General features: G+C 59.2%; 1 protein-coding gene across 1 annotated transcript in view; it reads right to left on the bottom strand.

Annotated features, from left to right (window-relative positions):
- The window catches only part of RNF40 (ring finger protein 40), a 34293-nt gene that overhangs the window by 10357 nt on the left and 3701 nt on the right, over positions 1-20235 (bottom strand). Inside the window, exons 3-13 of the mRNA XM_065658062.1 lie at positions 19467-19563; positions 17712-17906; positions 14827-14939; positions 14161-14307; positions 12629-12703; positions 12097-12216; positions 10418-10597; positions 8966-9101; positions 6254-6375; positions 4588-5003; positions 2116-2233 (exon numbers count right to left, since the gene is read on the bottom strand). Coding sequence (XP_065514134.1) covers positions 2116-2233; positions 4588-5003; positions 6254-6375; positions 8966-9101; positions 10418-10597; positions 12097-12216; positions 12629-12703; positions 14161-14307; positions 14827-14939; positions 17712-17906; positions 19467-19563 — 1719 coding nt within the window. The remainder of the gene's footprint in view (positions 1-2115; positions 2234-4587; positions 5004-6253; positions 6376-8965; positions 9102-10417; positions 10598-12096; positions 12217-12628; positions 12704-14160; positions 14308-14826; positions 14940-17711; positions 17907-19466; positions 19564-20235) is intronic.

Raw genomic sequence — 20235 nt, 5'->3', positions numbered from 1 at the left:
GTGAGATAATTACGTGAGGTAATCACGTGAGGTAATTACGGGAGGTAATTACGTGAGATAATCACCCAACATGGTCACGTGAGCTAATTACTTGAGGTAATTACGTGAGATAATCACCCGACACGGCCACGTGAGGTAATTACGTGAGGTAATTACGTGAGATAATCAGCCAACATGGTCACGTGAGGTAATTACGTGAGGTAATTACGTGAGATAATCACCCGACAGGGTCACGTGAGGTAATTACGTGAGGTAATTACATGAGATAATCAGCCAACATGGTCACGTGAGGTAATTACGTGAGGTAATTACGTGAGATAATCACCCGACACGGTCACATGAGGTAATTACGTGAGGTAATTACGTGAGATAATCACCCAACACGGTCACGTGAGGTAATTACGTGAGGTAATTACCCGACACAATTACCTGAGATAATTGCATGAGGTAATTACGTGAGGTAATTACGTGAGATAATCACCCAACACGGTCACGTGAGGTAATTACGTGAGGTAATTATGAGAGATAATCACCCAACATGGTCACGTGAGGTAATTACGTGAGGTAATTATGAGAGATAATCACCCGACACGGTCACGTGAGGTAATTACGTGAGGTAATTACGTGAGGTAATTACCTGAACTTGTTACGTGAAGTAACGACATCAGGTAATTATGTGATGTAATGACTCAACGTAATTAAGCGAGGCAATGGGGAGAGATAATTAAGTGAAGTAATGACGGCACGTGACGGAGCAGGGAATGGTGGGGAAAATGGCGGGAAAAAGAGGCGGAAAAAAAAAGGCGGGGAAAAAAGGGCGGGAAAAAAAAAGGCGGGAAGAACCGGTGAGAGACGCCAGCGTGAGCCAAGAGACGAGGAAACGGGAAAGGAGAGGGGAGGGGAGGAAAGGAGAGGAGAGGAGAGGAGAGGGGAGGAAAGGAGAGGAAAGGAAAGGAGAGGAAAGAAACAAAAAGAAAAGGAAAGGAATGGAAGGGAAGGGAAGGGAAGGCAAGGGAAGGAAATAAAATAAAAGGAAAGGAAAGAAAAGGAAAGAAAAGGAAAGAAAAGGAAAGAAAAAAAAGGAAAAGGAAAAGAAATAAAAGGAAAAGTGCGGAGAGGAAAGGAAAGGAAAGGAAAGGAAAAGGAAAGGAAAAGGAAAGGAAAAGAAAGAAAAGGAAAGAGCAAAGGAAAGAGCAAAGGAAAGAGCAAAGGAAAGAGCAAAGGAAAGAGGAAAGGAAAGAGGAAAGGAAAGAGGAAAGGAAAGAGGAAAGGAAAGGAAAGGAAAGGAAGGGAAGGGAAGGAAATAAAATAAAAGGAAAGGAAAGAAAAGGAAAGAAAAGGAAAAAAAAAAGGAAAAGGAAAAGAAATAAAAGGAAAAGTGCGGAGAGGAAAGGAGAGGAAAGGAAAAGGAAAGGAAAAGAAAGAAAAGGAAAGGAACGGAAAGGAACGGAAAGGAAAAGGAAAAGGAAAAGGAAAAGGAAAGGAAAAGGAGAGGAGAGGAGAAGGAAAGGAGAAGGAAAGGAGAAGGAAAAGAGAAGGAGAAGGAAAGGAAAAGGAAAAGGAAAAGGAAAAGGAGAGGAGAGGAGAGGAGAGGAAAAGGAAAAGGAAAGGAAAGGAAAGGAAAGGAAAGGGAAAGGAAAGGGAAAAGGGAAAGAGAAAGGGAAAGGAAAGGGAAAGGAAAGGGAAAGGAAAGGGAAGGAAAGGGAAGGAAAGGGAAGGAAAGGGAAGGAAAGGGAAAAGGGAAAGAGAAAGGGAAAGGGAAGAAAAGAAAGGAAAGGGAAGGGAAGGAAACGAAAGGGAAGGAAAAGGGAAGGAAAAGGGAAGGAAAAGGGAAGGAAAAGGGAAGGAAAAGGGAAGGGAAGAAAAGAGGAAAGGGAAGGAAAGAGGAAAGGGAAGGAAAGGGAAGGGAAAAGGAAAAGGAAAGGAAGGGAAGGGAAGGGGAAGAGGAAGAAAAGAAAGGAAAGCGAAGGAAAGGGAAGGAAAGAAAGGGAAAAGGAAGGGAAGGAAGAGAAAGGAAAGGCGAGGAAAGGCGAGGCCGCCGCGCCCTCCCCTCCCAATGAGCGCCTCGTTAGCGCCCAACGAGCGCCCCGCTAGCGCCCAGGCAGCGCGGCTGACCTCGGCCTTGCTCTTCCTCTCGGCCGCCATGAGCTGCACCTTGTCCCGCTGCTCCTTGGGCGCCGATTTGTACATGTCCAGCAGCAGCTTCATCTCCTTCTGGCTCTCCTGGGCTTTCCTGCCGGACGCGCCCCCTCGTTAGGCGCTAATTGATCGCCGCGGCTGAACGCGCGACGTTCCCGCGCCGCCGCGCGCTGTTTCAACGCCCGCCCGCGCGAGGCCTCTCGGCCCCCAAAAACCCCAAAAATAACCCCCCGGGACCCCCCCAAATCCACCCCCGGCCCCACAATAACCCCCAAATCCCCACAATAACCCCCAAATCCCCCCAATAACCCCCCAGGACCCCCCCAAATCCACCCCCGTCCCCCCAATAACCCCCCAAAAACCCCTCGGGACCCCCCAATAACCCCCCAGGACCCCCCAAATCCACCCCCGGCCCCACAATAACCCCCAAATCCCCACAATAACCCCCCAGGACCCCCCAATAACCCCCCAAATCCCCCCAATAAACCCCCCGGGACCCCCCAAATCCACCCCCGGCCCCTCAATAACCCCCAAATCCCCCCAATAACCCTCCAAATCCCCCCAATAACCCCCCAAATCCCCACAATAACCCCCCAAATCCCCCCAGTAACCCCCAGGGACCCCCCAAATCCACCCCCGGCCCCTCAATAACCCCCCAAACACCCCAATAACCCCCAAATCCCCCCAATAACCACCCAAATCCCCCCAATAACCCCTCGGGACCCCCCAATAACCCCCTGGGACCCCCCAAATCCACCCCCGGCCCCTCAATAACCCCCCAAAAACCCCAATAACCCCCAAATCCCCCCAATAACCACCCAGGGACCCCCCAATAACCCCCAAATCCCCCCGTAACCCCCAGGACCCCCCAAATCCACCCCCGGCCCCTCAATAACCCCCCAAACACCCCAATAACCCCCCAATAACCCCCCAAATCCCCCCAATAACCCCTCGGGACCCCCCAATAACCCCCCGGGACCCCCCCAAATCCACCCCCGGCCCCTCACTAACCCCCCAAACACCCCAATAACCCCCCAGGACCCCCCAATAACCCCCCAGGGACCCCCACCAGATCCACCCCCGGCCCCCCAATAACCGCCCAAATCCCCCCAATAACCCCTCGGGACCCCCCAATAACCCCCCAGGACCCCCCCAAATCCACCCCCGGCCCCACAATAACCCCCCAAACACACCAATAACCCCCAAATCCCCCCAATAACCCCCCAAATCCCCCCAATAAACCCCCTGGGACCCCCCAAATCCACCCCCGGCCCCACAATAACCCCCAAATCCCCACAATAACCCCCCAGGACCCCCCAATAACCCCCCAAATCCCCCCAATAAACCCCCTGGGACCCCCCAAATCCACCCCCGGCCCCTCAATAACCCCCAAATTCCCCCAATACCCCCCAAGTCCCCCCAATTCACCCCCCCAATAACCCCCCGGGACCCCCCAATAACCCCCCAGGACCCCCCAATACCCCCCAAGTCCCCCCAATTCACCCCCCCAACCCCCCAGTAACCCCCCAAATCCCCCCAAGTCCCCCCAATTACCCCCCGGGACCCCCCAAGTCCCCCCAATAACCCCCCAAGTCCCCCCCAATTCACCCCCCAACAACCTCCCAGGACCCCCCAATAACCCCCCAACTCACCCCCCCAGCCCCCCAATAACCCCTCAAACCCCCCAATAACCCCCCAAGTCACCCCCCCAGCCCCCCAATAACCCCCCAAACCCCCCAAGTCACCCCCTACCCCCCCAATTAACCCCCCAAACCCCTCCAATAACCCCCCAGGACCCCCCAATAACCCCCCAAGTCCCCCCAATCCCCCAATAACCCCCCAAGTCACCCCAATTCACTCCCTACCCCCCCAACTAACCCCCCAAACCCCTCCAATAACCCCCGGGACCCCCCAATAACCCCCCAAGTCCCCCCAATAACCCAATAACCCCCCCAATAACCTCCCAAGTCCCCCCAATAACCCCCCAAGTCCCCCCCAATTCACCCCCCCAACAACCTCCCAGGACCCCCCAATAACCCCCCAAGTCACCCCCCCAGCCCCCCAATAACCCCTCAAACCCCCCAATAACCCCCCAAGTCACCCCCCCAGCCCCCCAATAACCCCTCAAACCCCCCAATAACCCCCCAAGTCACCCCCCCAGCCCCCCAATAACCCCCCAAACCCCCCCATTCCCCAATAACCCCCCAAGTCACCCCAATTCACCCCCTCCCCCCCCAACTAACCCCCCAAACCCCTCCAATAACCCCCCGAGACCCCCCAATAACCCCCCAAGTCCCCCCAATAACCCCCCAAGTCCCCCCCCCAACAACCTCCCAGGACCCCCCAATAACCCCCCAACTCACCCCCCCACCCCCCCAATAACCTCCTGGGACCCCCCAATAACCCCCAAATCCCCCCGATAACCCCCCAGGACCCCCCCCCCCTCACTTGAGCTCCCCCCTGAGCTGCTTCAGCGCCTCCGAATCCTTTTTCTTGGGCTCGTCCTGGGGTCCCCCCCGGGGGGGCCGCTCGCGTTCGCGGGGTCCCCGGGGGGAGGGGCCGGGCCGGGGCGGGGCCTCCTTGGGGGGGCGGGGCAACGGCGGGGGGGGCGGGGCCACCGCCGGCTCCTCCTCCTCGGCCGGGGGGGCGGGGCGTTTGGGGGTGGGGGGCGGAGCCTCCCCGGCCGCTTCCTTCTTGGGCTCCGCCGGGGGGGCGGGGCCTGGGGGGGGGGCGGCCCCGCCCTCTTCCTCTTTCAATGGGGGGGGGTCGTCCGGGGGGGTGGGGGTGGGGGTGGGGGGGGTGGGGGGAGGAGGGGGCGGGGTGGGGCCGGAGGGGGGAGGGGCCCCGCTGGCTTGGAGGCGGAGCTGGAAATAAAAGGGGGGGGGGGGGTGTCAGGGTGGCATTGCCCTTTTAAGAGGTAACACCCCCCCCCCCGCCCCCCCCCCCAAGCATATTGCCCTTTTAAGGCCCCCATCTCCATCATAGGCCCCAACCCCAATTTTTGGCGTTGCCCTTTTAAGGCCCCACCCCTACCATTGCTCCTTCAAGGCCCCACCCCAACCATTGGCATTGCCCCTTCAAGGCTCCCCCCCCAATGGCATTGCCCTTTTAAGGCCCCACCTTCAGCATTGCCCTTTTAAGGCCCCATCTCTATCATAGGCCCCAACCGCAATTATTGGCATCGCCCTTTTAAGGCCCCGCCCCAACCATTGGCATTGCCTGTTTAAGGCCCCACCTTCAGCATTGCCCTTTTAAGGCCACCCATCTCCCACATAGACCCCAAGCCCAATTATTGGCATCGCCCTTTTAAGGCCCCGCCCCAACCATTGGCATTGCCCTTTTAGGGCCCCCCCTTAGCGGGGCCCACCCCAGCACCTGCTGTCATTGCCCTTTTAAGAGCGGCCTCAATTGCACGGCCCCGCCCCCTTAAAGGGCCACACCTCCATTGGCGGGGCCCACAAGCGCAGCCCCTTTTAAGCCTTAAACTGGCAACGCTGCCAAACATGAGTTAAGTGATGGGGGTGGGGCCAAGGATGCCACACCCTGCCCCTTTAAGAGGCCACACCCACCTTTGCCCCACCTGCTTAAAAGGGCAATGCCACTAAGGCACCACTGATGGGTGGGGGGCCCCCCCTTAAAGGGGCCACATCCTCCAGAGAGTCCCACCCCCTCCTCCTTAAAAGGGCAATGTCACCAAGTCCTCATTGGGTGATGGGGTGGGGCCAGGGCTGCCACGCCCACCCTCTTAAAGGGGCCACAACTCCTTAAAGTGGCCACACTCTCTTAAAAGGGCCACACCCCCAGAGACACCCCCCCCCCCCCCCCATCATCTTCTTAAAAGGGCGACGCCACCAAATCCTCATTGGCTGGTGGGGTCAGGGCTACCACACCCACCCTCTTAAAGGGGCCACAAGCCCTTAAAGGGGCCACACCCCCAGAGACGCCACCCCCCTCCCCATCACCTTCTTAAAAGGGCAATGCCACTGAGTCCTTATTGAGTGATGAGGTTGGGCTGCGTCGTCAATACTCCCCCCGCCTTAAAGGGGCCTCACCCCATTAAAGGGGCCAGACCTCCTTAAGGGGGCCCCCACAACCTTAAAGGGGCCGCGCCCACCTTGTTGATCTCCGCCTGCACCTCCCGCAGCTTCCGCTTGTAGCGCTGGACGTCACCCTTGAGCTGGTGGTTGTGGTTCTGGAGGCTGCTGATCAGGTGACGCATCTCGCGGTTGATGGGGCCTGCGGGAGAGGGGACCCAGGCGTCCGGGAGGGACCCAGGAGTTCGGGAGGGACCCAGGAGTTAGGGGGACCCAGGAGTTTGGGGGGACCCAGGAGTTCGGGGAGGGGACCCAGGAGTTCGGGGAGGGGACCCAGGAGTCCGGAAGGGGACCCAAGCATCCGAGGGGTACCAAGGGTCACCCCATGGAGTCCCACTTGTGGGTCAGGGGCCACTTATGGGTCCCATTGTTGATCCCCCCCCAGCTGCCACCACCGCGTGGCTCAAACGCCCTCGTCCCCCTTGTGCATCCAACCACTTGTAGGTCCCACTTATGGGTCTGGCTGTGGGTCAGGGCCACTTGTGGGTCACCCCACGGGTCTCAATTGTGGGTCGGAACCACGTGTGGGTCCCACTTACGGGTCCTACACTGTGTCCTACCCAGTTCACACCGCCCCGTGGTGAAAACAACCTCGTCCTCCTTGTGCCTCCAACCACTTGTGGGCCCTAATTATGGGTCCCAGTTATGGGTCTGGGGACTTGTGGGTCTGCCCATGAGTCAGGGCCACTTGTGGGTCACCCCACATGTCACCTTATGGGTCAGGACCACTTGTGGGTCCCACTTATGGGTCCTACACTGTGTCCTACCCAGTTCACACCGCCCCGTGGTGAAAACAACCTCGTCCCCCTTGTGCCTCCAACCACTCGTGGGTCCCACTTACGGCTCAGGGGCCACTTGGGAGTCCTGCTGTGGGTCAGGGCCACTTGTGGGTCACCCCACAGGTCCCAATTGTGGGTCAGGACCACTTGTGGGTCCCACTTACGGGTCCTACACTGTGTCCTACCCAGTTCACACCGCCCCATGGTGAAAACAACCTCGTCCTCCTTGTGCCTCCAACCACTTGTGGGACCTAATTATGGGTCCCAGTTATGGGTCTGGGGACTTGTGGGTCTGCCCATGAGTCAGGGCCACCCCACATATCACCTTATGGGTCAGGACCACTTGTGGGTCCCACTTATGGGTCCTACATTGTGTCCCACCCAGTTCACACCGCCCCGTGGTGAAAACAACCTCGTCCTCCTTGTGCCTCCAACCACTTGTGGGACCTAATTATGGGTCCCAGTTATGGGTCTGGGGACTTGTGGGTCTGCCCATGAGTCAGGGCCACTTGTGGGTCACCCCACATGTCACCTTATGGGTCAGGACCACTTGTGGGTCCCACTTATGGGTCCTACATTGCGTCCCACCCAGTTCGCACCGCCCCGTGGTGAAAACAACCTCGTCCTCCTTGTGCCTCCAACCAATTGTGGGCCCTAATTATAGGTCCCAGTTATGGATCTGGGGACTTGTGGGTCTGCCCATGAGTCAGGGCCACTTGTGGGTCACCCCACATGTCACCTTATGGGTCAGAACCACTTGTGGGTCCCACTTATGGGTCCTACAATGTGTCCCACCCAGTTCACACCGTCCCGTGGTGAAAACAACCTCGTCCCCCTTGTGCCTCCAACCACTCGTGGGTCCCAATTATGGGTCCCAGTTATGGGTCTGGGGACTTGTGGGTCTGCCCATGAGTCAGGGCCACTTGTGGGTCACCCCACAGGTCCCAATTGTGGGTCAGGACCACTTGTGGGTCCCACTTGTGGGTCCTACACTGTGTCCCACCCAGTTCACACCGCCCCGTGGTGAAAACAACCTCGTCCCCCTTGTGCCTCCAACCACTCGTGGGCCCCAATTATGGGTCCCAGTTATGGGTCTGGGGACTTGTGGGTCTGCCCATGAGTCAGGGCCACTTGTGGGTCACCCCACAGGTCCCAATTGTGGGTCAGAACCACTTGTGGGTCCCACTTGTGGGTCCTACACTGAGTCCTACCCAGTTCACACCGCCCCGTGGTGAAAACAACCTCGTCCTCCTTGTGCCTCCAACCACTCGTGGGTCCCGCTTACGGCTCAGGGGCCACTTCGGAGTCCTGCTGTGGGTCAGGGCCACTTGTGGGTCACCCCACAGGTCCCAATTGTGGGTCAGGACCACTTGTGGGTCCCACTTGTGGGTCCTACACTGTGTCCTACCCAGTTCGCACCGCCCCGTGGTGAAAACAACCTCGTCCCCCTTGTGCCTCCAACCACTCGTGGGTCCCACTTACGGCTCAGGGGCCACTTGGGAGTCCTGCTGTGGGTCAGGGCCACTTGTGGGTCACCCCACAGGTCCCAATTGTGGGTCAGGACCACTTGTGGGTCCCACTTGTGGGTCCTACACTGAGTCCTACCCAGTTCACACCGCCCCGTGGTGAAAACAACCTCGTCCCCCTTGTGCCTCCAACCACTTGTGGGCCCTAATTATGGGTCCCAGTTATGGGTCTCAGGACTTATGGGTCTGCCCATGAGTCAGGGCCACTTGTGGGTCACCCCACATGTCACCTTATGGGTCAGGACCACTTGTGGGTCCCACTTATGGGTCCTACACTGAGTCCTACCCAGTTCACACCGCCCCGTGGTGAAAACAACCTCGTCCCCCTTGTGCCTCCAACCACTCGTGGGTCCCGCTTACGGCTCAGGGGCCACTTGTGGGTCACCCCCCGGGTCCTGGCTGTGGGTCCCACTTGTGGGTCACTCACCCGCCTGCTCATTGGCCGCCAGGTTCTGCTCGAACTCGATGCGCAGCATCTCGTACTCCTTGCGCACCTGGGCCAGCGTGTCCTCCAGCTGGATCACCTCGGTGCGCAGCCGCTTCTGCACCCCCAGCTCGTCACTCTGGGGGGGACACGGGGACGTTGGGGGCGTCGGGGGGACGTGGGGACATCGGGGGGGTTGGGGACAATCTGGATATTGGGGACATTGGGGAGATCAAGGACATGGGGGGACGTGGGGGGATGTGGGGGTGACAGGACATGGGAGGACACAAGGGACACGTGGGGGGTATTGGGGGCAATGGGGACATTGGGGACATGGCGGGCATTAGGGACATTGGGAGTATTGGGGACATCGGAGGCAATGGGGACAATGGGGGCGTTGGGGACATGGAGACAATGGGGGACATGGGGACAATGGTGACACTGGGGACAATGGGGCCGTGGGGGACATGGGGGGGACACAAGGGACACATGGGAGATATTGAGACACTGGGGACACAAAGGGGACATGAGGACATTGGGGACAGCGGGGACACGGGGGTGACAGGACACGGGGGGGGACATGAGGGACACATGGGGGATATTGAGGCATTGGGGACACATGGGGGACATGGGGGACATGGAGACATTGGGGGCAATGGGGACAATGGGGGGTATTGGGGACATTGGGGACATGAGGGGGACAATGGGGACATTGGGGACAACGGGGACATGGGAGACACCTGTGCCACCACGGCAGCCATCTTGGATGGCCAACCCTTGACCACCATGACATCCCATGAACCCCAAGAGCAACACAACACCCTGGGGACACCTTGGGGACACTTCGGGGACACCTTGGGTGACATCAAGAGCCATCTCCACCTTCTCAACATGATGATGGCGGCCATCTTGGATGACCAATGGTTGGATCCCATGCCAACCCATGACCCCCAGAACCAACATAACACCCCGGGGACCCTTGGGGACACTTGGGGACACTTCGGGGACACCTTGGGTGACATCAAGACCCATCCCCACCTTCTCAACATGATGATGGTGGCCATCTTAGATGACCAATGGTTGGAACCCATGCCAACCCATGACCCCCAGAACCAACATAACACCCCGGGGACAGCTTGGGGACACTTGGGGACACTTCGGGTGACATCAAGAGCCATCTCCACCTTCTCAACATGATGATGGCGGCCATCTTGGATGACCAATGGTTGGATCCTATGACAACTCATGACTCCCAGAACCAACATAACATCCCGGGGACCCTTGGGGACACTTGGGGACATCAAGACCCACCTCCACCTTCTCAACATAATGGTGGCGGCCATCTTGGATGACCAACCCTTGACCGCCATGACACCCCATGAACCCCAAAACCAACGTAACACCCCGGGGACACCTCAGGGCCACTCGGGGACCCTCGGGGACACGTGTACCCACCTCCATGTGCTCGATGTGGCGCAGGTGGCTGTTCTTGGTGGCCAGGAGCAGCCCCCGCGCCTCGTCCAGCTGCGTCTTCACCTGGAGGCTCTCGTGGTACAGGAGGGAGAACTGGGACTGCAGCACCTTGTACTCCAGGGCCTCGCGAACCGCGTCCTCGGGCAGGGCCCGCAAAGCCACCTGGGGGGACAGCGGGGTCACTATTGTCACTATTGTCACCCCCAAGCCCGTCCCCAATTTCTCAATGAAATGGTGTCCCCGGGCAGTGCCACCTACAGGGACACCGGGGTCATCAGGGTCATTATTGTCACCCCCCCGGGTCCCCAACACTGTCCCCAACGTCCCAATAAACTGGGTCCACGGGAAGGGCCTCCAGAGCCAGCTATGGGGCCATCGGGGTCACTATTGTCACCAGTGTCACCCCCCCGGGTCCCCAACATCTCAATGAACGGGGCCCTTGGGCAGGACCCCATTGTCCCATTATCCCCATGTCCCCATTATCCCCATCATCCCATTATCCCCATTGTCCCCACTGTTCCCATTATCCCCATTGTCCCCATTGTCCCCACTGTCCCATTATCCCCATTATCCCCATTGTTCCCATTATCCCCATTCTCCCCATTGTTCCCATTGTCCCCATTGTTCCCACTGTACCCACTATCCCATTATCCCCATTGTTCCCATTATCCCCATTGTTCCATTATCCCACTATCACCATTATTCCTATTATCCCCATTATTCCCATTATCCCATTATCCCTATTGTTCCCATTATCCCCGTTATCCCCATTGTTTCAATTATCCCCATTATCCCATTATCCCCATTGTTCCCATTATCCCCATCGTCCCATTATCCCACTATCACCATTATTCCCATTATCCCCATTATTCCCATTATCCCCATTGTCCCCATTGTTCCCATTATCCCCATCGTCCCATTATCGCCGTTATTCCCATTATCCCATTATCCCTACTGTTCCCATTGTCCCCATTGTTCCCATTATCCCCATCGTCCCATTATCCCCATTATTCCCATTACCGCCGTTATTCCCATTATCCCATTATTCCTATTGTTCCCATTATCCCCATTGTCTCCATCATCCCATTGTCCCCATCATCCCCATTATCTCCCCTGTCCCCATTATCCCCATTGTCCCCATTGCCCCCATTGTTCCCATCGTCCCCATTGTACCCACTGTCCCATTATCCCATTATCCCTATTGTTCCCATTATCCCCATCGTCCCATTATCCCCATTGTTCCCATTATCCCCATTATCGCCATTATTCCCATTATCGCCATTATTCCCATTATCGCCATTATCCCCATGTCCCCATTATCCCCATCGTCCCATTGTCCCCACTGTCCCATTGTCCCCACTGTCCCCATTATCCCATTATCCCCATCATCCCATTATCCCCATCATCCCATTATCCCCATCATCCCCATCGTCCCATTGTCCCCATCGTCCCATTGTCCCCACTGTCCCCATTATCCCATTGTCCCCATTATCCCCATTATCTCCATTGTCCCCATCATCCCATTATCCCCACTGTCCCATTGTCCCCACTGTCCCATTGTCCCCACTGTCCCTATCATCCCATTATCCCCATTGTCCCCATTATCCCCATTATCCCCATTGTCCCCATCATCCCATTGTCCCCACTGTCCCCGTCGTCACCTTGAGGCGCTCGTGGCTCCTCAACGCCCCCTGCAGCTCCAGCTGCAGTTTCTCCAGCTCGGCCATGCGGCTGTTGGCCAGTTCCTGGTTCTGCTCCAGCTCCGCGTTCAGCATCTCAAACTGGGGGTTCGGGGCGGGGGGGGGGGGTCCCCCCAAAAATGGGGGTCACCCTAACACCCCCCGTATCCCCCCGCACCCCTAAATGACCCCAAATCCCCCCCAAATCCACCCCAGTGTCCCCAGTTCCACGTCCAGTATCTCCAACTTGGGGGGGGGGGGGGGTCCCCAAAATCTTAGCGTCACCCCCAAGCCCCCCAGACCCCAAATCACCCCCAGGTCCCCCCCCAACCCTGACTCTAAGTGTCCCCCAAATTCCTCCTGGGGACCCCAAGTGATGCCCAAACCCTCCCATGGACCCCAAATCCCGCCCCCAGGGACCCCAAATCCCACCCAGGGACCCCAAATCCCCCCCCCCAGGGACCCCAAATCCCCCCCACCAGGGATCCCCCCAAATTCACCCCCCACTTGGTACCTTTTGGCCGCTGAGCGTGATCTGACCCCCCTGGAACCCCCCGGAGCTGCCGCAGCCGTAGGAGCCCGAGGTCAACTGGGGACAAGGGGACAACAGGATAATGGGACAATGGGGACAACGGGACAATGGGGACAACGGGACGATGGGGACAATGGGATGATGGGGACAACGGGGACAGTGGGGAGATTGGGATAATGGGGACGATGGGACAACGGGGACAATGGGGATAATGGCAAAAACGGGGACAACGGGGACAAGGGGATGATGGTGACGACGGAGATGATGGAATAATGGGGACATCGGGACAATGGGGACAATAGGATAACGGGACGATGGAGACAATGGGGACAATGGGGTCGATAGGGATAATGAGGACAAGGGGACAAGGGGGATAATGGTGATAATGGGGACAAGGGGGACAAGGGGGACAATGGGACAATTGGGATAACGGGGACAAGGGGATAACGGGGATAATGGGGACAATGGGACAATAGGGATAATGAGGATAATGGGGACAATGGGAATAATGGGGACAACGGGGACAATGGGACAAGGGGGATAATGGGGACAAGGGGGATAATGGGGACAAGGGGGATAACAGGATAATGGGGACAAGGGGATAATGGGGACAATGGGGACAATGGGAATAACGGAGACAAGGGGGATAACAGGGACAAGGGGGATAACAGGGACAATTGGGACAATGGGAATAACGGGGACAAGGGGGATAATGGGGATAACGGGGATAAGGGGGATAATGGGGACAAGGGGACAACGGGGACAATGGGGACAAGGGGGATAAGGGGGATAATGGGGACAAGGGGATAACGGGGACAAGGGGGACAATGGAATAATGGGGACAAGGGGAATAACAGGGACAAGGGGAATAACAGGGATAATGAGGACAAGGGGGATAACGGGGACAATAGGGACAAGGGGACAATAGGGACAATGGGACAATAGAGACAAGGGGGACAAGGGGGATAATGGGGATAATGGGGACAATGAGACAACGGAGATAACAGGGACAATGGGATTAACGGGGACAAGGGGATAATGGGGACAAGGGGGACAATGGGATTAACGGGGACAAGGGGATAATGGGGACAAGGGGGACAATGGGATTAACGGGGACAAGGGGATAATGGGGACAAGGGGGATAATGGGGACAAGGGGGATAATGGGGATAAAGGGGATAATAGGGACAAGGGGAATAACAGGGATAATGAGGACAAGGGGGATAACGGGGACAATAGGAACAATGGAACAATAAAGACAAGGGGGACAAGGGGGACAAGGGGGATAATGGGGACAATGAGATAATGGAGATAACGGGGACAATGGGATTAACGGGGACAAGGGGATAATGGGGACAAGGGGGATAACGGGGACAATGGGGACAAGGGGGTAACGGGGATAACGCGGACAGCGGGATAACGGTGCAAGGGGATAAGGGGGTACGGGGACAACGGGGACAACGGGGACAACGGGGCCAACAGGGCCAACGGGGCGGAGGGGCAAGGGCGGCCGACCTGCTCGAGCGCCTTGGCCAGGTGCCTCTCCAGGTGGCCCTCGCGCTTGCGCAGCTTGGCGCTGTCCCACTGCAGCCCCTCCAGCGTCGTCCCCATCTCCAGCACCTTCGTCTCGGCCGACGTGGCCTTGTCCTGCAGCTCCGAGAGCTGCGGGCGCGGGGACGCGGGGGGACGGTGCGGGCAATGGGGACGTTGGGGGCGTTGGGGACGTTGGGGACGTTGGGGGCAATGGGGATGTTGGGGGCAATGGGGACAAGGGGGATAATGGGGACAATGGGGACGTTGGGGGCAATGGGGACGTTGGGGGCATTTGGGGTGTTGGGGGCATTGGGGGCAATGGGGACGTTGGGGACAAGGGGGATAATGGGGACAATGGGGGCGTTGGGGACATTGGGGGCGTTGGGGACATGCCCAGAGCTTCCCAGTTCCCTCCCAGTTCTCCCCAGTTTCCCCCAATCCCTCCCAGTGCCCCCTGAGTCCCTCCCAGTTCCCTCCCAGTTCCCTCCCAGTTCCCCCCAGTTCCCTCCCAATCCTTCCCAGTCCATCCCAGTTCCCTCCCAGTCCCCCCCGGTCCCTCCCCGGTCCCTCCCAGTCCCTCCCAATCCCTCCCAGTCCCTCCCAGTGCCCCCCAGTCCCTCCCAGTCCCCTCCCAGTGCTCCCAGTCACCTGCATCCCCACTCGATGGTGTCTCTGGTGCAGCTGCAGCCCCAGGTCCTGCAGGCGCCGGTTCTCGCGCAGCAGCTCCCGCAGCCGCGCCCGCCCCTCCCCGGCCAGCTCCGCTGCAAACGGACCCAGGCGTCCGGGGGGGACCCAGGAGTTCGGGGAGGGACCCAGGAGTTCGGGGAGGGACACCCACACGCACCCATAGTGGGACCCAGGAGTTCTAGGGGGACCCAGGCGTCCGGGGGGGACCCAGGCGTCCGGGGGGGAACACTCACACGCACCCATAGGGGGACCCAGGCGTCCGAGGAGGGACCCAGGAGTTCGGGGAGGACCCAGGAGTTCGGGGGGGAACACCCACACGCACCCAGGGGGGGACCCAGGAGTTCTGGCGGGACCCAGGCGTCCGGGGGAGAACACCCACACGCACCCATAGGGGGACCCAGGAGTTCTAGGGGGACCCAGGCATCCGGGGAGGGACCCAGGAGTTCGGGGGAAAACACCCACACACACCCATAGGGGGACCCAGGAGTTCTAGGGGGGACCCAGGTGTCCGGGGAGGGACCCAGGAGTTCGGGGAGGGACCCAGGAGTTCGGGGAGGAACACCCACACGCACCCATAGGGGGACCCAGGAGTTCTAGGGGGACCCAGGCGTCCGGGGGAGAAAACTCACATGCACCCATAGGGGGACCCAGGAGTTCTAGGGGGACCCAGGCGTCCGGGGGAGAAAACTCACACACACCCATAGGGGGACCCAGGCGTCCGGGGAGGGACCCAGGCGTCCGGGGGGGACCACTCACACGCACCCATAGGGGGACCCAGGAGTTCTAGGGGGACCCAGGCGTCCGGGGGAGAAAACTCACACACACCCATAGGGGGACCCAGGACTTTGCGGGGGACCCAGGTGTCCGGGGAGGGACCCAGGAGTTCGGGGGGGACCCAGGCGTCCGGGGGAGAACACCCACACGCACCCATAGGGGGACCCAGGAGTTCTAGGGGGACCCAGGCGTCCGGGGAGGGACCCAGGAGTTCGGGGGGGACCCAGGAGTTCGGGGGGGAACCCTCAAACACACCCATAGGGGGACCCAGGAGTTCTGGGGGGACCCAGGCGTCCGGGGAGGGACCCAGGAGTTCGGGGGGGACCCAGGCGTCCGGGGGAGAAAACACACACACCCATAGGGGGACCCAGGCGTCCGGGGAGGGACCCAGGAGTTCGGGGAGGAACACCCACACGCACCCATAGGGGGACCCAGGAGTTCTAGGGGGACCCAGGCGTCCGGGGGGGACCCAGGAGTTCGGGGGGGACCCAGGAGTTCGGGGGGGAACACCCACACGCACCCATAGGGGGACCCAGGAGTTCTAGGGGGACCCAGGCGTCCGGGGAGGACCCAGGAGTTCGGGGGGGACCCCTCAAACGCACCCATAGGGGGACCCAGGAGTTCTAGGGGGACCCAGGCGTCCGGGGGAGAAAACTCACATGCACCCATAGGGGGACCCAGGAGTTCTGGGGGGACCCAGGCGTCTGGGGAGGGACCCAGGAGTTCGGGGGGGACCCAGTCGTCCGGGGAAGAACACCCACACGCACCCATAGGGGGACCCAGGAGTTCGGGGGGAACCCAGGAGTTCGGGGGGGACCCAGGCGTCCGGGGAGGGACCCAGGAGTTCAGGGGGGACCCAGGAGTTCGGGAGCGAAAACCCCCACCCCCCTATAGGGGGACCCAGGAGTCCAGGGGGGGACCCAGGAGTTCGGGGCGGGGGACCCAGGCATCCAAGTGACCCCTAAAAAGGGACCCAGGCGTCCGAGTGACCCCCAAAAAGGGACCCAGGTGTCCGGGAGCTACCCCAAAAAGGGACCCAGGCGTCCGGGGGTGGCTTGTCCCAGTTCCCCCGTGCCCCCCATGTCCCCGTGTCCCCATGTCCCCCTTGTCCCAGCGGCGTCCACCTGTCTGTCCGTCTGTCCATACCCTGGTGTCCCAGCCGTGTCCCCAGCCCGTTCCCCCGTCTGTCTGTCCGTCTGTCTGTCCGTCCGTACCTCGGTGCCCCAGCTGCTGTCCCAGCCCGGTCCCCCTGTCTGTCTGTCTGTCCGTCCCTGTGTCCGTCTGTCCGTACCCCACTGGCCCAGCCGCTGGCCCAGCCCGGTCCCCCTGTCTGTCTGTCCGTCCGTGTGTCCGTGTGTCCGTACCGCGGTGGCCCAGCCGCTGGCCCAGCCCGGTCCCCCTGTCTGTCTGTCCGTGTGTCTGTCCGTGTGTCCGTACCGCGGTGGCCCAGCCGCTGGCCCAGCCCGGTCCCCCTGTCTGTCTGTCCGTGTGTCTGTCCGTGTGTCCGTACCGCGGTGGCCCAGCCGCTGGCCCAGCCCGGTCCCCCTGTCTGTCTGTCTGTCTGTCCGTCCGTACCGCGGTGGCCCAGCCCGGTCCCCCTGTCTGTCTGTCTGTCCGTCCATCTGTCCGTGTGTCCGTACCGCGGTGGCCCAGCCGCTGGCCCAGCCCGGTCCCCCTGTCTGTCTGTCTGTCCGTCCCTGTGTCCGTCTGTCTGTCTGTCCGTGTGTCCGTACCGCGGTGGCCCAGCCGCTGGCCCAGCCCGGTCCCCCTGTCTGTCTGTCTGTCCGTCCCTGTGTCCGTCTGTCTGTCTGTCCGTGTGTCCGTACCGCGGTGGCCCAGCCACTGGCCCAGCCCGGTCCCCCTGTCTGTCTGTCCGTCCGTCCCTGTGTCCGTGTGTCCGTCCGTACCGCGGTGGCCCAGCCGCTGGCCCAGCCCGTTCCCCTGTCTGTCTGTCTGTCTGTCCCTGTGTCTGTCTGTCCGTCCGTGTGTCCGTACCGCGGTGGCCCAGCCGCTGGCCCAGCCCGGTCCCCCTGTCTGTCTGTCTGTCCGTCCATCTGTCTGTGTGTCCGTACCGCGGTGGCCCAGCCGCTGGCCCAGCCCGGTCACCCGTCTCTGCGCGGCCGCCAGCGCCCCCTGCAGGCGCCCGACGGCGCTGGGCGCGAAGGCCAAGCGGGGCCGCGGCCCCTCCCCCGCCGCCCCCGGCCCCGCCCCCGCCGGCGGCTCCTCCGCTTCCGGCCACCCCTCCCCCACCCGGGGCGGGGCCGCGTCTGCGGGGAAAAACGTTCATTAGTGCCTAATTAACCATTAATTAGCCATTAATTAGCCATTAATAGCCATTAATAGCCATTAATTAGCCATTAATTAGAACCCTCCCATTCCCCAGCAGCTTTGCCGCTTCCGGCCACCCCTCCCCCACCCGGGGCGGGGCTGCATCTGCGGGGAAAAACGCTCATTAGCCATTAATTAGCCATTAATTAGCCATTAATAGCCATTAATTAGTCATTAATAGCCATTAATTAGCCATTAATTAGAACCCTCCCCTCCCCCAGCGGCTTCGCCGCTTCCGGCCGCCCCTCCCCCACCCGGGGCGGGGCCGTGTCAGCGGGGAAAAACGTTCATTAGTGCCTAATTAACCATTAATTAGCCATTAATAGCGATTAATAGCCATTAATTAGCCATTAATTAGCCATTAATTACATCCCTCCCCTCCCCCAGTGGCTTCGCCACTTCCAGCCGCCCCTCCCCCACCCGGGGCAGGGGCGCGTCTGGGGGGGAAAACGCTCATTAGTGCCTAATTAACCATTAATTAGCCATTAATTAGCCATTAATTAGCCATTAATTAGCCATTAATAGCCATTAATTAGAACCCTCCCATCCCCCAGCGGCTTCGCCCCTTCCGGCCGCCCCTCCCCCACCCACATCCAGGACAAACGAGCGCTAATTAAGCGCTAATTAACAGCCAATTAGCACTCAGGACCCCACTAGCACCTGTGTGTGGGTTAATTAACCCTTCATTAGCCCTCCCCCAATTAACCCCATTAATTCCCCCAATTAACGCCCTTAGTCTGCCCCCCAATTAGACACATTAAGAGCAATTAACCTCATTAACCCCCCCATTAATCCCAATTACCCCCATTAATCCCCATTAATCTCCAATTAACCCCATTAAACGCCCCCAATTAACCCCATTATTCCCAATTAACCCCATTAATCCCCCCATTAACCCCCAATTAACCCCCCCAATTAACCCCATTAATCCCCCCATTAACCCCAATGAACCCCATTAATCCCAATTAACCTCATTAATTCCCCCCATTAATCCCCCCAATTAACCTCATTAATTCCCATTAATCCTATTAATCCCCCCAATTAACCCCCATTAACCTCATTAATTCCCCCCATTAACCCCCCCAATTAACCCCATTAACCCCAATTAACCCCATTAACCCCCCCAATTAACCCCATTAACCCCCCCATTAACCCCATTAATCCCCCCAATTAACCCCATTAACCCCCCCATTAACCCCCCCAATTAACCCCATTAATCCCCCCAATTAACCCCATTAACCCCCCCATTAACCCCCCCAATTAACCCCATTAATCCCCCCAATTAACCCCATTAACCCCCCCATTAACCCCAATTAACCCCATTAATCCCCCAGTTAACCCCCCCATTAACCCCCCAATTAACCCCATTAACCCCCCCCAATTAACCCCATTAACCCCCCCCAATTAACCCCAATTCACCCCATAACCCCCCCCCCCACCGATCCCCCCCACCTCCCCCCGTTAATTTCCCCCCGTTAATTAACGAGCGGCTTAATTACCGTGGGGGGGGGGCTCGGGGGGGTCGCTGGGGGGGGGTCCCGCCGGCCCTTCCCCCCCCTCGGTGTTTCTCAGCAGCGACTGAACCTCCTGGTCCAGCTGGGGGGGCAAGGGGGTCAGGGACCCCAAAAATGGGGGGACCCCAATAATGGGGGGGACCCCAATAATGGGGGGACCCCAATAATGGGGGTGAACCCCAAAATATGGGGGGGACCCAAAATATGGGGGGGACCCAGTAACAGACTGAAGCTCCTGGTCCAGCTGGGGGGGCAAGGGGGTCAGGGACCCCAAAAATGGGGGGACCCCAATAATGGGGGGACCCCAAAATATGGGGGTGAACCTCAAAATATGGGGGGACCCCAATAATGGGGGGGACCCCAAAATATGGGGGGGACCCACTAGCAGACTGAAGCTCCTGGTCCAGCTTGGGGGGCAAGGGGGTCAGGGACCCCAAAAATGGGGGGACCCCAAAAATGGGGGGACCCCAAAAATGGGGGTGAACCCCAAAATATGGGGGGGACCCAAAATATGGGGGGACCCCAAAATATGGGGGGGGACCCAGTAACAGACTGAAGCTCCTGGTCCAGCTGGGGGGGTAAGGGGGCCAGGGACCCCAAAAATGGGGGGACCCCAATAATGGGGGACCCCAAAATATGGGGGGGGACCCAGTAACAGACTGAAGCTCCTGGTCCAGCTGGGGGGGCAAGGGGGTCAGGGACCCCAAAAATGGGGGGACCCCAAAATAATGGGGGTCAGGAGACCCTGAAATGC

This window comes from Caloenas nicobarica, unplaced genomic scaffold (genome assembly GCF_036013445.1).
Source record: "Caloenas nicobarica isolate bCalNic1 unplaced genomic scaffold, bCalNic1.hap1 Scaffold_436, whole genome shotgun sequence".
Lineage (NCBI taxonomy): Eukaryota > Metazoa > Chordata > Aves > Columbiformes > Columbidae > Caloenas > Caloenas nicobarica.
Note: the sequence above shows the minus strand (reverse complement) of the source record. Positions and strands in the feature narration are given on the sequence as shown.